The 18,330-nt window shown below is 52.9% G+C and overlaps 1 protein-coding gene across 3 annotated transcripts in view; it reads left to right on the top strand.

Moving 5' to 3' along the window:
- The window catches only part of KSR2 (kinase suppressor of ras 2), a 266,519-nt gene that overhangs the window by 219,039 nt on the left and 29,150 nt on the right, over window positions 1-18,330 (top strand). For all 3 annotated transcript variants that reach the window (XM_036013739.1, XM_036013737.1, XM_036013738.1), the window contains exons 11-14: window positions 1,699-1,740; window positions 2,325-2,397; window positions 5,570-5,618; window positions 7,447-7,814. In XM_036013739.1, coding sequence (XP_035869632.1) covers window positions 1,699-1,740; window positions 2,325-2,397; window positions 5,570-5,618; window positions 7,447-7,814 — 532 coding nt within the window. The remainder of the gene's footprint in view (window positions 1-1,698; window positions 1,741-2,324; window positions 2,398-5,569; window positions 5,619-7,446; window positions 7,815-18,330) is intronic.

Here is an 18,330-nt window from a genome sequence, read left to right as displayed (position 1 = left end):
TCCACTTGGATTCCAGCTCTTTGGAATTTGGGGAATTGCTGCGTTACATAGGAAAGTGAATTAGTTCAATAACATGACTTGCACGCTCTGGGGAACAAGGCACCAGACCGGGTGCTTGGGATCGGAGATGCCAGGATCTGCTCTCCGCCCTCGGGGGAGGTTTGTAACTCAATTCCACCCTCGGGGCCAGCCCATGCTTAAGGGTCTCTTAATTAAAGACCCTTCTCGTCTGTTAGTTAAAACCACTTAAAGAGATTCTGGCTTATTGACAGCAGCCAATACTTCCTCCACACCTACTGTGCACTCTTACCTCATGTAAGGATGAGTGTGGCTCTATGGGGGAGACTCATTGTGCCCCCATCCGCGTGTGAGAGGGTCGCCCAGGCTCTCACAGACAGCCAGCAGAAGAGCAAGGATTCCGCCCTGCAGGGTCAGCCCCCAGACCCCAGGCCCGGGACCTCTGTGCTCATCCTCGGTGAGCCAGCTCCCGGCTGTGACTGGGCCCTGAATGAGTGCCATTGCTTCTGGATGCATCTTCACCGACTGAGTGAGACTCACATCTGAGCCCATCCTTGCCCACTGCTTTTACTTGGGGACATAAAACTCTGTATGACCTGTCCATTGCCCCTGACACCCCTTCACCCCTTCGCCACCCTGCCCCCCCCCCCCCACCAGGCCCCCCGCCCCCCCCCCCCCGGCATAAGTGGTAACATCAGAAACCTGGGGATTGTCTGGAAGAACTGGCCTCTGAAGGGGTGGACTGGAAGTCAAATGGATTGCAGGAGAACCAGCAGTGACGTTGAGGAAATTTCTTTTCCCTAAATGTGGAGAGTCACTCATACTTGCGGTGGGCAGAACAGTGGTCCCCCAGAGAAGAGCACATTCTGATTCTGAGATCTGGGAATATGTTACTTTCCATGGTGAGAGGAGCTTCGCAGCTGTTTCTGTGTTAAGGATCTTGAGGTGGAAAGGTTATCCCGGATTCTGGATTATTTGGGCGGGGTGGGGGGACTGTAAGTGTAATCACGAGGATCCTTGGATGAGGGAAGCAGGAAGGCCGAGGACAGTGGGAGGCAGCGTCGGGCGGAAGCGGAGACGGGCGTGGCGGGCGATGGGCCGAGAAGTGCAGGCAGCTCCAGCGTCCCGCGGAGGCTAGCCAGCCCTGCCGCCCCGTGATTTCAGCCCCCCGGGACGTATCTCAGCCTTCTGACCTCCAGAACTGTGAGACGATAAATTCCTGCTGCTTTAGGCCGCCGAGTTCGTGGTGATTTGTGTCAACAGCAACAAGAAAACTAATACAACGTTCACTGCAGAGAACTGGGAAAACACAGGAAACTCTTTTTTGTTTTTTTTTTTTTAAGCCACTGTCATCACTGTGCCAACAGGAAAAATGAGGACTTCAGATTATGGTTCTACGGCCTTCCCTCTGGGCACGTTCTTAGGCGCCTGCCAAAAGCGGGGTTTTGCTCAGGATGACGCTCCGAGTTGGGGTGCTCTGTGTTCAGGGAGCATCGAACGAGAGGGTTTGCTTGGGGGTTCAGAGCTCTGGTGTTTTCACACGTGTTCCCTGTCCCTCAGAATTCGGGGTGTCTGCAGAAGTCTGGAAACCCTCGAGTGGGGCAGAGAACCTGGCCGTGTGGGGACCCAAAGGGGCATTTCCAGGGTGACACTCACTTGGTGTTTTCTTTCTTTTGCTAGCGCCCCACTACTACAAATACAAGCAGCAGTTCATCTTCCCAGGCGAGTGCCCTGTGAGCCCAGCCCTTCTGAGTGGGATGGACGGAGGTGAACGTTGGGGCGGACGAGCTCAGAGAGGGCGGTGGTGGAGTGACCAGACCCCAGGATAATGGCTGGATGGGGAGATGGACACGGAGTGTAGGGGGTCCCAAGGGCACGACGGCCCCAGGGAGGTGGTCCGAGAGGGGGTCTGCAGTGGAAAGATAGACAAGGGTAGGAGCAGCCCAGGGCCACATGGCAGGGATTGATGGTCAGAGGGACTTGGGTTGGGCACTGGGAGATATGAAACCAGGTGGCCTCATCGTTCCAAAGGGAATCAAGAGCGAGGAGGGTTCGGAGATGACCAGGGGCTCAGGAGCTTGGGCAGCCCCCTCAGTAACAATAGGGGATTTGCTCAAGATGTCATTTAGACTGCTGGTGCATCTGAGCAGGTAAATTCCAAGCAGCCAAGGAAGGGCGGGGACTGGCCAGCCCCAGGGACCTATGATCTGGTGAGAAGTCACTGGCTGCAGTCACCTCCCAGGGGTCAGGCTGTGGGTGGCTGTGGACTCCGCGTCTGGGTTCTGACTCTCATCTCTGACCGCCAGATGTGGTGCCCGTGCTGGAGACGCCGCCCCGGGCGCCCCAGGTCATCCTGCACCCAGTGACCTCGAATCCAATGTAAGTGAGACAGAGGTTACCCGCCTCCGCCCTGGCCCTTTGGTCCGCTCAGCACCCCTGTTTCTTCTTCTCCTCCTTCCTGGAACCGGTGTGGTCGGGGGGTGGCAGGGGCAGAGGGTGGAGGGGGACAGAGAGACGTGGGAGTGAGTCAGGCAAAGAGCAGGAGGGTGTGACAGCCCCAGCCGAGAGAGGCAGCTCCGCCTTGTGTCCCTGGCCCTGCCTGTCGCGTGTGATTTCCAGGGGCCGGGCCACTTTTTTAGGGCCTCCAGACCCTATGTGATCAGTGAGACAACTTGCAGGCCGTAACTAGGGCTTGATAGAAGCGTAGTTATTCTATGTTACTGTCCCCCCCCCCCCTTTTACAAAGTATAATTTAGGTTTACGCCAGGGACCAGCAGATTACAGCCTGTGGGACCGATCCAACTGGCCGCATGCTTTTATAGATAAAGTTTTATTGGAACACACCACGCTTATTTGTTTACAGCACACTGTCCCCGGAGGCTCTCAGGCTCCAGCAGCGGAGTCGAGTGGTGGTGACAGGGCCTGTGTGTCCCAGAAAGCCTAGAATGTTTCCTGTCCGGCCCTTGAGAGAACAAGTTTGCCGACCTCCGGTTTACACCATTGTAAAATAACTTAAGCTGATTTTGGAAAATTTGGACTGTTCTGTAAAAACAAGAAGAGAAAAGGGGTCACGTATAATCCTACCACTGTTAGATGTGAGCTCTTTCTATTCATAGTTTACATACTTGCAACCCATAATATATACACTTTCTACCCTACTTTTTCTCCTGTCCGTGCGATAACATCACGATTTTCATATTATTTCAGACTCTTCGTAGACATTGTTTTTAATGGCTGTAAAGCACAGGGCCCAGCACAAATAACGCCGCTGTTAATGACAAAATCTTATATTACAAAATCATAAGCATGTCATTCTGTAACATAACAGTATCACACTCAAGCATACCATATGACGTTTCAGGTGACATGTTCAAATCTCTGTCCATCTCGTGCGGGACATTCACATACCCTACCGACCACTCTCAGTCCAGCAAGCCCCACTCCTGCCAGGCCCTGTGTTACATCACGGCGGAATCATTCCCCTAACCACTGCCTGGTTGCCAGCTCTCACGCCTCCCATGTTTCACTGCGTGTGTGGCATCCTTTGCACCCTGAGGTTACAGACCCTCCTTCCAGGTGCTCTATGGCTTGTGCGGCCAGAGTGAAGTCACCTTCCTTAACTTCTTTGGTCCTGACCAAAGTCCGGGGCTTGCTAGGGACTGAGCTTCTGTTTGGCTGGTTTTTGCCTCCTTGCTGCTGCTTCTGACTCTGCCAGCCACCCCATCCTCTCCGACCCCCGTTACGGACTTTGTTAAAGACCCAAAAGCGTCCATCCCTGGGCTCCAGGGAGCGGCCCTGAGCCAGGGGACACTGTGCGGACGTGCAGCTCCGGGTCGTTTCTCCGCTGCGCACAAACCAATTCCACGGCTCCGTGCAAGACGAACCCCAGGTTATTAACTGACAGTCAGGGAGTGCCAGCGAGAAAACAGAGTTAATAACTGCCTGCGATCCGCTTTGATGTGCGAGGAGTGATGGGAACTAACTCCGCGCAGAGGGGAAATAATTGAATAGCCCCGGCTGCTGTAATCACGCCCTGATGTCAGCAAAGAGGCCCCGATTCCCAGGGTGCGAGGAGGGACTCCAGCTGCATTGTTCCATCCCAGCCTCCCCCGGGGTGTCAAGTTCCCGGCGCATCAGCTGTCACGTGCGGCTTCACTCTGCCTTCCCAGCCTGAACTATAAATAACTGGTTAATGTGATGGCAAATGCCACTCTGACCGACCCTTCTAGGTCTTACGGTCTTTTGGGCCCCCTTTCACCCTTCCAGCAAGCGGAATGACTCTGTTAGTCGGGCCAGCAGCTTCCTTGGGGTCTGAGGGTCAGGATAGGGGAGGCCCCCCAAATGAGGAGGTAGGGGGGATCGGCTAAGTTGGGGAAATAGGAAGGGGGCATGGAATCCATTGATTCTTTTCTCCCCGAAGTTGTAGCCTACCCCATAAACATACATATATCCCCTATTCTAAACCCCCCTGAAAAAACCCTTAACACATCACACCCCACATCCCATCACATCCCACATACTCCAACATTCCCCTCTTATCCTCAGGACACACCAATGACACCAAACTCGCACCCACAGGACAGCTCCTGCACAGAGCACATCCCATAATGCCTTCATAATCCCTTCGATATAGATATTTAGTGTAGACACACACACACACACAGGGCCCCCAGTGCCATACCCAGCCTGTTCCCATATTTACAACACAACTACAGCTCCTGAGCTTGTGAATGCGAAACACACACACACACACACACACACACACCACACCCTCTACAGTCCAGTTCCAGTCCTGTATGGCCTCGCTTCCTCCTCCTCATTCTCATTCCACACGTCTCAGTACAGTGTGCCCGGCAGGGTCCAACTGAACACGGTGGACCTCCAAACCCACCCAGGAGCCCTCTCTCCTGGGAATTTCCGTCTCAGTCCCTGTGTTCAATTCCCACGGAACTCTCGGCCCTAGTCATGTGTAGCCTTTTTTGCACAATATCTGCGTATTCTCTTTAGTTCCTTCAGTAGTAATGCAATACTTCTTAAAGTCAGGAGCCAGGCCAGTTTCAACTCTACATCCTTCTAAGGGCTTAGCACTGCTCCTGGCACATAATTTTAATCGAATGAATAAATGAATGAGCGAGCAAACAAACCGCTGAACATTAGGGTCCTTCCCAAAGATCCCACATCTGAGTGACCTTCAGAGACCTGATTAACTCTTTCCTAGAGGTCACGCAGGACTCTGAGGATCCTTCCACCCGTGGCATTTAGGCCAGTGTATAAGGACGCCGCTGGATTAGTGGGAACCGAAACAGTAATGAAAAGTGAACCCTAAGCAGCCCAGAAAAAACTTAATTCAAAATAATATCCATGTGCACTGCTTTTTTTTTTTATGGCGAGGGTGTGGATTATTTCAGACACCAGCAAGGAAGGGAAACTCGCAATTAAGGCTTGGTGGCGAGGACTTCTCACCTTAGGGCTCCTGGTTACAAGGATAAACTCAGTACCTGGTCCCGTACCTTTGCCCCTGAGGGTCACGTTTATTTTTCTTTCTTCAAAGCTTGGAAGGAAATCCATTACTTCAAATTGAAGTGGAGCCAACCTCAGAGGTGAGAACGGGCGATCGGGGGGGCGGGGGGGCAGCCCATCCTGGGGCCTCCCAGCACCCGGCCAAGCCAAGGGGTGCCTTTGATGACGCAGAGGGCTGGGGGCAGGTGGGGGGTGCGGGGCCCCTGAGTGATGTATGTTCTGCCTCCAGGACAACTACCAAGCGGTGACCCCTCCCGGCACCAAGCCTAATGGGCCGTTATATGGTGTGCATCACGGAAAAGCTAGTTGTGCGGAAGTTGGCAAGCAATTTGCATTGTTGGTTAAAAAACCAGCTCAGGGCCGGATAAGTCCCTGGGGGCTTTGTGCCCCACTGCCTTTCAAGAATACAGGGGAGGAGGTGGGGGCCTCGGGGACACCGGGCTTGGCAGGGTGTTGAGAACATTCTGAGGCTCTTTCCCCACGGCCAGCGGCACTCGAGGGGTAAGTGCAGTGTCCTGGGTGAGCTCTCCCGGGGGGGCCCCCCAAACTGAAAGGAAAAGAGTGAGGCTCGCCAGCAAAAATCATGTCCTTTCCTAAAACTCCCTCGGGCGGTGAAAAGTGATACTGGGAGATGCCAATGTTTTCTCTGTCATTTCTCCTGAGTGTGCCACTGAGCACAGCTTTGGGGTCAGGAAGACCTGCCTCCAGCCAAGGGCCACCCCCTCAGGATGTCTGGTCAGGCCCCAAGCGCCTGAGAATCCCCACTGCCTCAGGCACCTGCTGCTCCCACATTCCAGCAAGAGTTTCGGGGTTAGGGGACCCCCCAGACCCCACGCTGGGAAGGCGGAACTCTAGACTTTGAGCATTTCTTGTGAGGTCTAGCGTCAGGGTGCCTGAGTCGCGTGGGCATGTGGGGTAAAAATGCAGATTCCTGGCCCTGGCCTGCTGGTACTCAGATTCAGTAGGCCTGGGTGGGGCCCAGGAACCTGCCATTCCTCCAGTATTGCAGCACGGGTTTCATAAAGAGCTCAGGTCTGCGAGAAGAACTCAACAGGCCTTTGTCTCATTGAAAACCTCACAGTGCCCCCAGGGCAGATTTTATTGCACCCTCCCCCACTTCACGACAAAGAAAGGAGGGCTCAGAGAAGGAAAGCAACTTGCCCAAGGTCACACAGCGGCCAGATTCCAGCTCCTTGGGTCTGACTCTTAAGCCCATTCAGTCAGCCTCTCGCCCTCATATCCCCTGCCCCCGCCCCCCTGCCAGCCACTTCACAGGAACCCCAGGCCTCTGGCCCATGCAGAGAAGCTCCAACCTCTCCCAGCTTCTGATGCATCCGTTCCAATGTGCTGGGGGAAGCAAAGGGCACTCCCCATTGAGGGTTGTCACGTGTTACATACAGACACTTGACGTACCCAGATTTTGGCTCATCAGCTGTATCGCATGCGCATAAATAGGCAAGTCAAAGCATCGTGGTAGCATAGGAAGGCATCAGACATTAGGTGGTGAGACCCCTGAGTCGTAATTCTAACCGCCTGTCTGTGTGCCCTGGAACTAGGTACCTCCCAGGGTGGCCAGCCACCCTCCTTGCTCCGACGGAGGGGGTTATCCAAGGTGCCCGAACCCAGAAGTCCCAGGAAACTGGAATGGGTGGTCCCCTGAGCAGTTTTCCTCTCTGAGCCTCAGTTTCCACCTGGGCACAAGAGTTGGATGAGTTCGACCTCCCTTTCAGCTCCTTCACTGTGTGTGGCTGTGGACACACATGGGCACACCCAGAGCTGCATGTGCACGACTGCTGGAAATGCTCAGAGACGTGTCCAGACCTGCACACACAGGAGCCCACAGCGGGACCCCTGGGGAGGCGGGGCAGTGCGGGAGCAGCGGTGATCTCTGTCCCCCTCCCGCCGCAGAATGAAGAGGGCCACGACGAGGCCGAGGAGTCGGAGGACGACTTCGAGGAGATGAACCTGTCCCTGCTCTCGGCCCGGAGCTTCCCGAGGAAGGCCAGCCAGACCAGCATCTTCCTGCAGGAGTGGGACATCCCCTTCGAGCAGCTGGAGGTGGGCGAGCTCATCGGAAAGGGCCGCTTTGGGCAGGTGTACCACGGCCGCTGGCACGGGGAGGTGGCCATCCGGCTGATTGACATCGAGAGGGACAACGAGGAGCAGCTGAAGGCCTTCAAGCGAGAGGTGATGGCCTACCGGCAGACGCGGCACGAGAACGTGGTGCTTTTCATGGGCGCCTGCATGAGCCCGCCCCACCTGGCCATCATCACCAGGTCAGTCCCACCAGGGCCCCTGCTGTGGGTCGCATCCCAAAGCTCTGCTCCCAGGACCCTTGAGACATGTGGATCCTGGTTCACTCAGCGTCCTGGCCAATAGAGCATCCCTGTCTCTCTCCATCGTTCGTAGTGTTTGTGGTTTTAAGGTGTGTGATTCCAGAAAAATTCTCTTAGTGCCCAGATTCTTTGGTAGCACACTGCATGGAGTCTCGGAAACTGGTTCTGGCTCTCCCTGTGCTTCAAGTGTTTGTGAGGCCGTATCTCTGAGACTCACCTTTTCCACGTGTAACTGGAATGGGTTACACTAAATCAGGGGTCTGCCGACTTTTTCTGGTTGGGGTCCAGTCATAACTATTTTCAGCTTTGAGGGTCGTAACAATCGCTGTAGCAGCTACTTAACTCTGCCACTGTAGTGTGAATGCAGCCACAGACATGATGTAAATGGATGTACGTGGCTGTGTGCCGATAAAACTTTATTTGCAAAGCCAGGCAATGGGCTGGATGTGGCCCACGGATGCAGGTTTGCCAACCCCTGGGGTAAGATTCCAATGACTGTTACTCCGGCTTGCACGAAGGCATCAGGGTCCACTCGCAGGGCTGTACCACTGCGGTGTTAAATGTCCAGGGTCTGTGGGCTGGGCTGGGGGAGTCAGTAGAGAGCTGACATTAGGAAAATGTCAGGTGGTAGGAGCTTTCTTGGAGTTGCTCCCTCTAACCTTGCACAGTGCCCTGGAGCATTGAGAAATACAGCTTTGGTTTCAGTTGAACAGTTGTGGAACAGGCCTTTGGTGTGTTCTTAAATCCTGGTGTCTGCTCTCTTGTTGCATTAGGACTGGCCACAGCAGTGGCCTTCTGGGTGTAGACTCTCATGTCAAGGTCAGTTAGGAGGTTTCTCCTTCCCATACTCAGCTCAAGCAATGAGATCTCGAATACACAAGGCTCATGTGTTGGCAGGTGCCATAGCAGGGGCTGTGGGCTCGGGGAAGAGCTGCTGTGTCTTTGATTCATTCCTTTATGATACAGAGCCTCCTTGAGTCCATTTATAATACCCAGGTGATTGGTAGAAGGTGTGTGATTGTCTGTCATCACTGATTATGCAGACGATGGGTTGACTGCAACCCATGTGTCAAATAGCATATGTTTGCAAAGGATTGGAGATTTCCAACTCTCCTTAAATTGGTATAAAAATTGTGGTTCTCAGCTCTTCCCAGGACAGAAGTGGCTCTCAAATAATCAAACCAGGTAGTATTCAGAAGCTGAGCAGTTCTGATGAGGTGAGTGTATCGGTAAGCTTTTGCTGAGTAACAAACTACCCCAATGTCTCAGTTTCTTTCTGTCCTGGGGACAGTTCTGCACTGAGCCAGGCTCAGTAGCTGGGCTCTTGGATGTGTCTGTGGTCAGCTGACAGGTGAGACTAGGGGCTGGTCAGTATTGGATGCCCTCCAGGTTGGCGGGCTGGCAGCCTCGGTCTCTTCCACACGGCCTTTCATTCCCCAGTAGGCTGGTACCGGCTCATTCCCATCGTGGTCTCAGTGCTCCAAGTAGAGCGAGAGGTCCAGCCCTAACAGACAAGTGCCATCCACATCTCTGTTTGTATTTCATTGGCTAGTGTCCATTGGCCAAAACAAGTCACGTGATCAAACTCCATTCGAAGCATGGAGAAACAGACTCTGCCTCTGGATGGGAGGACTTGCAAATCATGATGCAAAGACATGGATGCAGAAAAGGGACAGTCTGTGGCCATTTATACAGCCCTCCAACACGAGACCCTCAGTTCCCTTTCTTCCCCAGGGTGCATCATCACCTTCATGAGCAGGCAATCAACAGCCCTTTACTTTGGCCCACTGCTCCCCCTAGTCTGCTCCCGTGACTTTTTCCCTGGTCAGTTCCCCACCTTCTGGCCTACAGATCCCTCTTTCTACATCCTCAAATTAGAAATTCGAAATCCATTGTCTTTCCTGCTTCACCTGGCCTTTCTAAGTACCTCCTGCCTCCTGCCCTCCAATTTTGTCAGCATTGTCAGTGGAAGCAGGGTACCCAAGCCTCTCTACCCCTTTTCCTAGGGCTGGCTAATTGGAAATAGATGGGTTCAGTTAGCAGCCATCCTTGAAAAATAAGTGGCCATTATGAAAATGTGCCTCTCCATCCTACAAGCCAGCTGTGTTTGCGGCCCCTTTTCTGTTATGTACAAAATTCCAAGCCCCCTCCCAAGCACCATTACTGCCTGCAAATTTCACAAATAGCACAGCCTTTTCCTGGCACCGCGATAAAGGCTCTGCAGCTTTGGGACATCTAATTGGTCTCTGAAGTGTTTTGATATTTTGTGTGTAGAAGCCAGATGAGCCCCCAAAGAAGTGGCATTTATTCCATATTACTGTGTCATTATATATTTGTCTTGGGGGGGGGTCTGGTGCACCCCTGTTTCCCATTTAGCACCGTCCACTTGTTGGCCATCCAGGTTCCTTATCGGAAGGCTCAGTTTGAAACCAAATATTTGAGTAATTTGATTAATCACTTGCCTTCGCACACTTGGCTGGCAGAAGTGGACGGTCGGATGATAGCCAACCAACTGGAACAGTTTTTGGACTCTGGATTTATTTTACAGGGAACATAAGACCAGATAATTACCTGGCACATTCTGGATAAATTCACAATGGCATGTTCTAGCCAATTACTTAGTAATTATCATCGAAGTTAACAAGTATTTCTAAGATTAGCTTCCTTGTAATGCAGTGTGTAGGGTGCTTGGAAAATGAGTAATCACCAACTAGTTACCCTACTGCTATATCTCCAAATGCAATTAGCAGGATTGCTAAATCGTCTCACAATTGGGTCATTACGAGATAGCAAAGCTATCGACAGTCTGCACAATAGCTCATTTTAAAAACTCCAAATGGGATCTGAACGCCACTAAAGATATAGTGGAATGAAAGCATCTCTCGCCCTCCCCCCTTGCTGCACAGGAGACGGTCCTGCAAAGAGGCAGAGAACAAGCAGTCCAGGCCGGGGGTACAGCAGGTGCAAAGGCCCTGAGGTGGGAATGAGATGCACATGTTTGAGGACCAGAAGGAAGCCTGGGGGTGCCGGCAGCATGGCGGTGCGGCGGGAAAGGCCCCCAAAGTGCAGACGAAGGCCTGGAGAGGGCCCAGTGCAGGGGGAAGCCAGGGGGAGACTTCAGCCTGGAGCTGCTCACACTGCTCTGGAGGCATCTCAAGGGCCAGGCTGCGGCCTCCTCTCGTGCTCGGCGAGTCGGTTCGTGTGTCAGAGCTCATTCGGTGGGGAGCAGCGATGGCATCAGCCCCGCCGAGCCCTGATGGGTACAGCAGACGACACAGGGCTCTGGGGTGTCCTGGCTGTCGGGGCGGCTTTTCCACCTGCGTGTGGCTGCAGCAAAGGGGCCTGATGGCTTAGAGAGTAGGAGGGGGCGGGAGTTTGGGGGTAGCGTCACGCCTTGTTATGATAGAGGGGCCTGGGCTGTGCGCCCCAGGAGAGGGAAGGAAGGAAGGACAGGGTTTCCCTGCGGTTCTCGGAAGAGTTTTCTGCATTTCCCAGTTGGCAAGTGTCGTCAGTCCCTCTGCCCAGTGCCTGGGTGTGAATGCAATGTCGCCGTCACGTGGGGTGGACTGTTTCGCCCGTGTGCCTGCGACCTGCAGCCACCCCCCGTCTCCCGGGGACACGGTAGTAACGAAATCCCCTGGGGCCTCGTTTGCACACCATTGTAAGGCAGGTCAGTATCAGGAGCCGTTTAATAGATTATTTATTTCCAACTCCGAATCAGCTCCTGTTTTTCAGGCTTTCAGATACAATGGCGCCAAGCTGCTATATTTGACAGACAGGCAGATGGAGGGCCTGCCTTCGGCGAAGACCGTAACTCGATGCCCACTTGAGATCTCGACTTGCTTTTTCTGTCTCTCTGTACTTGTGATCTTTCTGATTCTTCCTCCTTCGGGCCAGTGTGATTGTCCTAAATATAACATACAAGAGTTGGGGGGCCTGAGCACATGGAGATTACGTTCCCCCGTCATCCATCGGCTTCCTTTTATGTTCAAAAAGCTGAATTGCTTTCCCTTTATAAAGTGCAGCTGAAAAGGTTTTTTGTCTGTGGCTGCCTTTAATTGTGCTGGAATGTAAAGCGTCCGGGACTTTTGTGAAGGAAGGGCTATAAATGTACTGCATCATTATCATTATTATTATTAGCATCATCTCATGTACATCTCTTATGCCTGTTGCTGGAGGATCACATGACTGGCAGAGGACTTGCACGGTGAAGGCTTGGCCACTGGACACCACTTGCTTCCACTCGCAAAAGATTCCGAATTAGCCCATGTGACATCTGTCATCACTTAAAAAATAACTTTTGTGTCTTCACAAGTGATAACTCATCTGTTACCGAAAACGCAGATCAGCAAAAAGAAGAGAGTGAAATTCACCCGTAATGTTTCCAGCCCGAATCACATTCACATTTGGCCGTGTATCCTTCCAGAAAGTTTCCTTTAGTATACAGCAGGTCCTCAAACAATGTCATTTCATTCAAGGCTGTTTCATTACAACATCGACGACATGCCCTGGGAACCGACCTCTTGTTTGTATCAATTAGCCTGTGGTAAAAGTGGCTTCGTATACATCGGTATGCTTCAAGTCCCAGAACCGCTCGACGACATTCAGTTAGGGCGTGTTGTATGTGAAACTCACAGTCCGTAGGTATCAGGGTGATGGCAGCTGCTGTAACAAATCCGCCGAAAACCACTAGGTGGCTTAACACAACGGAAGTCCATTTCTAGCTCATATAATAGCCTCAGATGGGTCTTTCTGGATTGTAGGTGGCTTTTCTTTGTGCCGGGAGGGATCCAAGAGCAATCCCACCTTTTGGAGTCACCTGAAGGCTCAGAGTTCTCTGCTTCTAGCTGGGGGAAGAGTAAAGAGCATGGGAAGGCACGTGGGAGGTTCCCGTGAGCCGTGCTTAGAAGTGGGGCGCATCATTCCTCCCTGCGTCCCGGGCTGGCATGGTCCCTTGACCACACTTGACCGTGAGGGGGGCTGAGAAAGAACTCACTGTATTCCTCAGAGGAAAAGGACCCAGGTTTCGGTCAAGAGCCCACAGCTCTGTGACCCACAGACATTTACAGATAGATCCCCCCTCCTGTTGAGGGTGATTCATCAGGCAGCCCTGTTTTGTGACTCACCGTTTCACCAGACACTACATGTGTGAACACTCCCTTTTCAAAAACGTAAGCCTATTGCACATTTCTTCACTCCTGTTTGCCTCAGTTTCCTCATCTTTAAAATGGGGATCACGTTGATCTCTCTTGCAGGGGAGGGGTAAGAATTAAAGAGCTTATATAGAGAGGCTATAGCTTAATACCTCCTGAAACTGGAGGTGCTTGATACCTTGTATCTCCTAGTTGCTATGGTAATAATGATGGTATTCTAACAATGGTGATGACGGCAATAACGATCATGATAGCAGCAATTAGGAGAAGTGGCATATTTCGTCTGAGGCGCCTTTGGCATTACAAAACAGCAGGTGTTTTGTGTTTATTAGAATATCAAATAATTCGAGGCGATGGCTATGGCTCGACTACTCCGACTTGTGTCCCAGCTCTGGCATGTTCCTTGGCCGGATTTCTTAACCTCTTTAAGCGTCCAGCCGTCCAGGAGGCGATGTTGAGTGAGGAGCTAGATATACTGGTCTCAAGCTCATATGAAAGGTTGGGGCTGGAAATAGCCCGTGGGTGAGTCATCTGCACAGAAGCGGTGATTGGAGCCGTGGGCTTCCGTGGAAGCTGAGGTTACCCAGGAAGACGGGGGAGGGGGGGTGTCACCCGAGGACAGAGCCTGGAGCACCTCCAGCCTTGGGTGGCCTGCTGGGGAAGGGCCACCAGCACAGGGGTCGAGAAGAAGCAGGCTGGTCAGCAGAGGCAACCAGGAGAGCATGGGATTCTGAAGCTAATCCGCAGTGGCTCCCACTGCCCAACGGCCCCTCCCGTCACATGGCTGTGTTTCATTTTCACCAGGGGGCACGTCTCACCACAAGGTGACAATTCTTTTGTTTCTCTATTTGTTTGCTTCTAGCCTCTCTTCCCCACATCCCCTCCCTGATTCAGCATAATCCCCAGGAAAGCAGGGACCTCAGCTGTTTGACTCACCTGTGTATCTCCAGCCCCTAAAATGTCAGAGCCTTCCTAAACACTTGTTGGATAGATGAACAGAAGTTTTCAAAAGCATAATCCCACACACACGGTCACTCCAGGCGAGCGTAGCAGCTCATAGCGAGTGGTGCTGTTTACTTCGCATCGCTGAGGAAGGGGTGAGGCCCCAGTGACCTGTGCGCTGAGCCGGTCGGAGGGTGGCTATGGGGCAGCCTCAATATAAATAAAAAAGGGGTACGTGGTGTGATGTGAATAATGATAATAAGACAACGAAGAGCTGCATGGTTTTGGGGCCTTTGCTGCCAATGTTCGTCATGGGTAAGGTCCCGGGTGGGATGGCCTCTGCCCCCACGGAGCCTCCAGACAGACCCGGAACTGAATGATGCTCAAACTGTGTTGGAGTCTCTGCAACAGGGTCCCAGGGGGCTGTGGGACCCCGAACTGGCCCCTTGTTCAACCAGAGAATCAGCCAGATAGACAAGGAAGCATTGGCATTTCTAATAAAAGGAGCACCATATGCAGAGGGCAGAAGCGGGCGATACCAAGCTCGGGGTTGTTGCGGGGGAGGGAGTCCTGAGCTGGAGTTTAGGATCGTCTCCCGGGGAAACAGCAAAAGATAAGGAGGTGGAGACCATCTCAAGGGACCCTGTGAGCCACGCTAAGGAGTTCAGCCAGAGGCAGGACCCGGCCTGGTTTGCATTTTAGAAAGCCTGCTTCGGGGCAGCCCCTTCCCCTAGGAGAGCTGCCGCAGGGTGGTTGCCGCATCTCCCTCCCCCGAGAGTGGTGCGGACAGTTGGTGCGAGCCTCCTCGGCCATCAGCTGGAGCCCAAGCAGGCCTGAGTGCCCTGGGTTCTAAGAGGCACTTGGCGTGGCTCCTACGGGAAGCGCAGCAGCGCGCTGGCCGTCCTCTGGAAAGGAAGACTTTTTCAACAGCTTTCACTGTTTACCCACACTAAAAATAGCCCCCAGCGCTGCCATGTTTTGAAGGCAAGTGTGGGCAGCGTCAGGCCCCTGACAGGTGTTCCGGCGACCACAGGGATGGTCTCCTCAGCACAGCTGGCAGGCAGCGGTCAAACAAAGACTCAGGAGCACATGGGTGGCTTCACGGAGAGGGGCCACACTGTCATCAAAAGCCGGTTGACACGGCACTCTGATTAACCTGTATGGAAATACCGGGTTTTCTGCATTTTCAGCCATTTCTGCAGCCCTCAGAAGTGGGTACCAGTCAGCTCCCCATTTCTGGACAAGGAGACAGAGCAACAGAGCACCATGCCTAAGGACACGAAGCTAGGAAGCGGCAGGATTTGAACCCAAGACTGGTTCAGGCCCAAATCCATCGCAAACCATCCAGTTGCTCTCATTACCGTTTCATCCGCACCTAAGTCCATCCCCGCTTTTCATGTCTCAGAACCCTCCGCTGCCGGGTCGCCTTCTCCAGGGGGCGGGTGGGGGCACAGAGGCTGGCCTGCCTCCAAGTCATTTTCATTGTCCGAACCAACAGAGTCTCCCGGCCTGGGACTTGTTGAGCTGGCAGCAGGTGCCACTTGAAAGCCTGGCCTCTGCCCCTTTCCCTCTCTCTGCTGGCGGCAGCCTCCAGGGCCCCTAGCGGGCAGGGAGCGGGAAGGGTTGGATCCGCGTGTTTCTGCTGCTCCGGGAACTTGCCGGCCTTGGGGTTCAGTGGGATACATCACCCGCCTGATTCCAGTTGCCCGGGCACTGCTCGTCTTCTGCTTTGTCCCTGCCTGATTGTGTTTAAGATAATTAAGCCCATACATCATACAATAAATAGATATTGACTCTTTGTCACTGAGTCTATCAGGATTGATTGACCACTGGGATTACTGCTTTCCTCAATCAATGGGGAGGCAGGGGGATTAATAAATCTTGATAATGACTGGCAACAGGAAAATCAATAGGCACATTAATGTATGCATTGGGAGCATGTATCTTTGAATGTGAAATGAGAGTGTGTTGTGGAAGCAGAGGGGAACAAGAGAGGCAGGCAGGACGGAGAGAGAGAGAGAGAGACTGTCGGCATCCTTTGATCCAAGCCCGGTACCCGGTACGTGGCAGGGGCTCATCGATTTTTGGTGAACTGCAGAAATCCAAGCAGAGGTTTGCTTTAAAAACAAACTGTATTTAGTGTTCACTTTTTTTAGTTCGCTGGATGTCTGAGTACCCAGACACCCCCTCTTCCCGTGGGCTGCGTTGTTGTTAATGTGTTGTTGGGCCCCCTGGGGAGGAGGAAGAAGAGGAGGGGAGGACTGGATGGCAGAGCGGAGGGGAGGGAAGGAGAGACCCGGCCGCGGAGGGGCTGGCCACTCACTGAGAAGGAGATTCGAAATGACCTCAGGCTCAGGAAGCAAAATGGAGAGTTTGGTTGGCATTTTGAGTGTGAAGGGTGTGAGTCTTCCAGGGGGCAGTGTTAATTTCAGGGGGCATTTAGACACATCGCTGTTCAGAGATGAGCTCTAGATTGGGGATTTAAAACTGGGAGCCAGCTGTGTTGCAGGGTGCTAGGAGCTACAGGCCTGGGGAGATGGCCTGGGGCGGTGCTTCTCAAGCTTGACCAAGTGTCAGAATCCCCTCGGGGGCTTGTGCCAAGGTACATTGCTGAGTTCCACCTCCAGAGTTTCTGATTCCGAAGCTCTCGGGTGGGGGCCTGAGAAATTGCATTCTTAACACGGTCCCACGTGACGATGCTGCGGGTGTGGGAACCCCACATTGAAAACCAGTGGCCCTGGAGCAAAAAAACAGAGTCAGAAGAGGACGGAGTGTTCCCACGAGGGAGACTGATGAGAAGCGACCAGAGAGCTGGAGGAAAACCAGGGGAGATGGTTGTCATGGAAGCCGGGGGCAGACAGTGTTTCAGCAAGGGGGTGTGGTCAGCAATTCAGAAGCCGGTGCAGAAAGGACAGAGAAGATGCGATTGGAAAGCGTCCCTCCGAGCTTTTGCAGCCTTCACAGTTTGTTGGCCTGTGGTTTACACCTGCTCGCAGACTTCCCTGCTTACCTGCCCAGGGACCATGGAAAGCCCCACCTGGGTTCCCAGGTGCCTGCCAGGTGCATTTCCAGGTTAGGGCTAAGGTTTAGGCAGCAGTGGAGCTCCTCACCCTTCCAACTGGAAGCATGGTGCCAGTGACAGTCGTCGGGGGGGTCTCATGCACAGCAGGGAGGTTCAGTCCCGGGAACAGTTCCCAGCAGGATGGAGCTGAGATTCTTCACAACGGCTGTGCGGAGTCGCTGAGGCTGCATCTGCGTCTCCTCCCGGGGGGTGTCCTCTCTGGCCCCCGCATGGTGTTTTGCTCAAAGCCTGCCATTGATACTCAGCCGTCACTATCCTTCACAGATCAGGGTGGGAAGTTGGTTGCTGGCTTGAACCATTTTTAGTATGAAAGAGGGTTCTGTTGTGAAATGGCTTTCTGAATATTTATTACGGGAAACATATTGGTTGAGCATCTACTACACGCTGAGTTCTGAAGTCCATGAGGACTTCATGGATGTTGCTGCTTTGTTGAGTCGCTGTCCCCATTTTACAGAGGAGGAGCCTGGGATTTAGGGGGAGGAGCTGGCCCATCCTCAGACACGCAGCTGGTGTGAGCTGTACTGTGTTATCTTAAAGGCTGAACTAATTCTGTGTTTGAATATCGTTTTTGGTCATTCTCCAAAACCCTCCAGATGAGTTTCGTAGCTCACAGTCATGGTCTGGCCACCTCTTTTACCCTTGGGTGTGGAGTAAAATTTATGGGACTTCCCCACCATGTAGAAATTTTGCACTGGAAAAGAACAGGGCCTTGCATGTCAAAGCTCTGTTTCTGTGTGGCATCCAGTGCCTGGCCTTGTCGGTCATCAGAATGTACAGGCTGAGTGTCCCCGCAAATAGCCTGTGGGGAAAAGTCTGGTTTACCAGTTGTCTGGATCTAAGTGATTACATGGTGCAGATTTGTCAACTGAAGTCTTTTTGTTTCATATTAGTAGTCATTAGGCCTTTCTGAGCTTCAATTTCTGCATCTGTACAGTGGAGGTCATAAGAGCCCCTTGTATCTTGCGGGATTGTTGTAAGGATTAGGTGAGTTTGTATATGTGAGACTGAGAACAAAGCCTGGCGCGGATCAAGTGCCACAAAGGCATGGGCATTTGTTATTGTCACAGCTGCTATGACTACTGGCCCTGCCCCGTGGGTGCCCAGTGGAGGTGACACAAGTACAACTCTTGACCTTTGCTGCAATAGAAAGAGTGATGGAGATGGAGTAAGGAACCTTGTCTTTTGCTGGCTGTGTGACCTTGGACAAATCACTTCACCTCTCTGAGCCTCAGTCTTCTCACCTGTAAAATGGGATAACTGTGTATTTCCCTGGGTGGCT

The sequence above is a fragment of the Phyllostomus discolor genome, chromosome 13 (genome assembly GCF_004126475.2).
Source record: "Phyllostomus discolor isolate MPI-MPIP mPhyDis1 chromosome 13, mPhyDis1.pri.v3, whole genome shotgun sequence".
NCBI classification, from domain to species: Eukaryota; Metazoa; Chordata; class Mammalia; order Chiroptera; family Phyllostomidae; genus Phyllostomus; species Phyllostomus discolor.
Note: the sequence above shows the minus strand (reverse complement) of the source record. Positions and strands in the feature narration are given on the sequence as shown.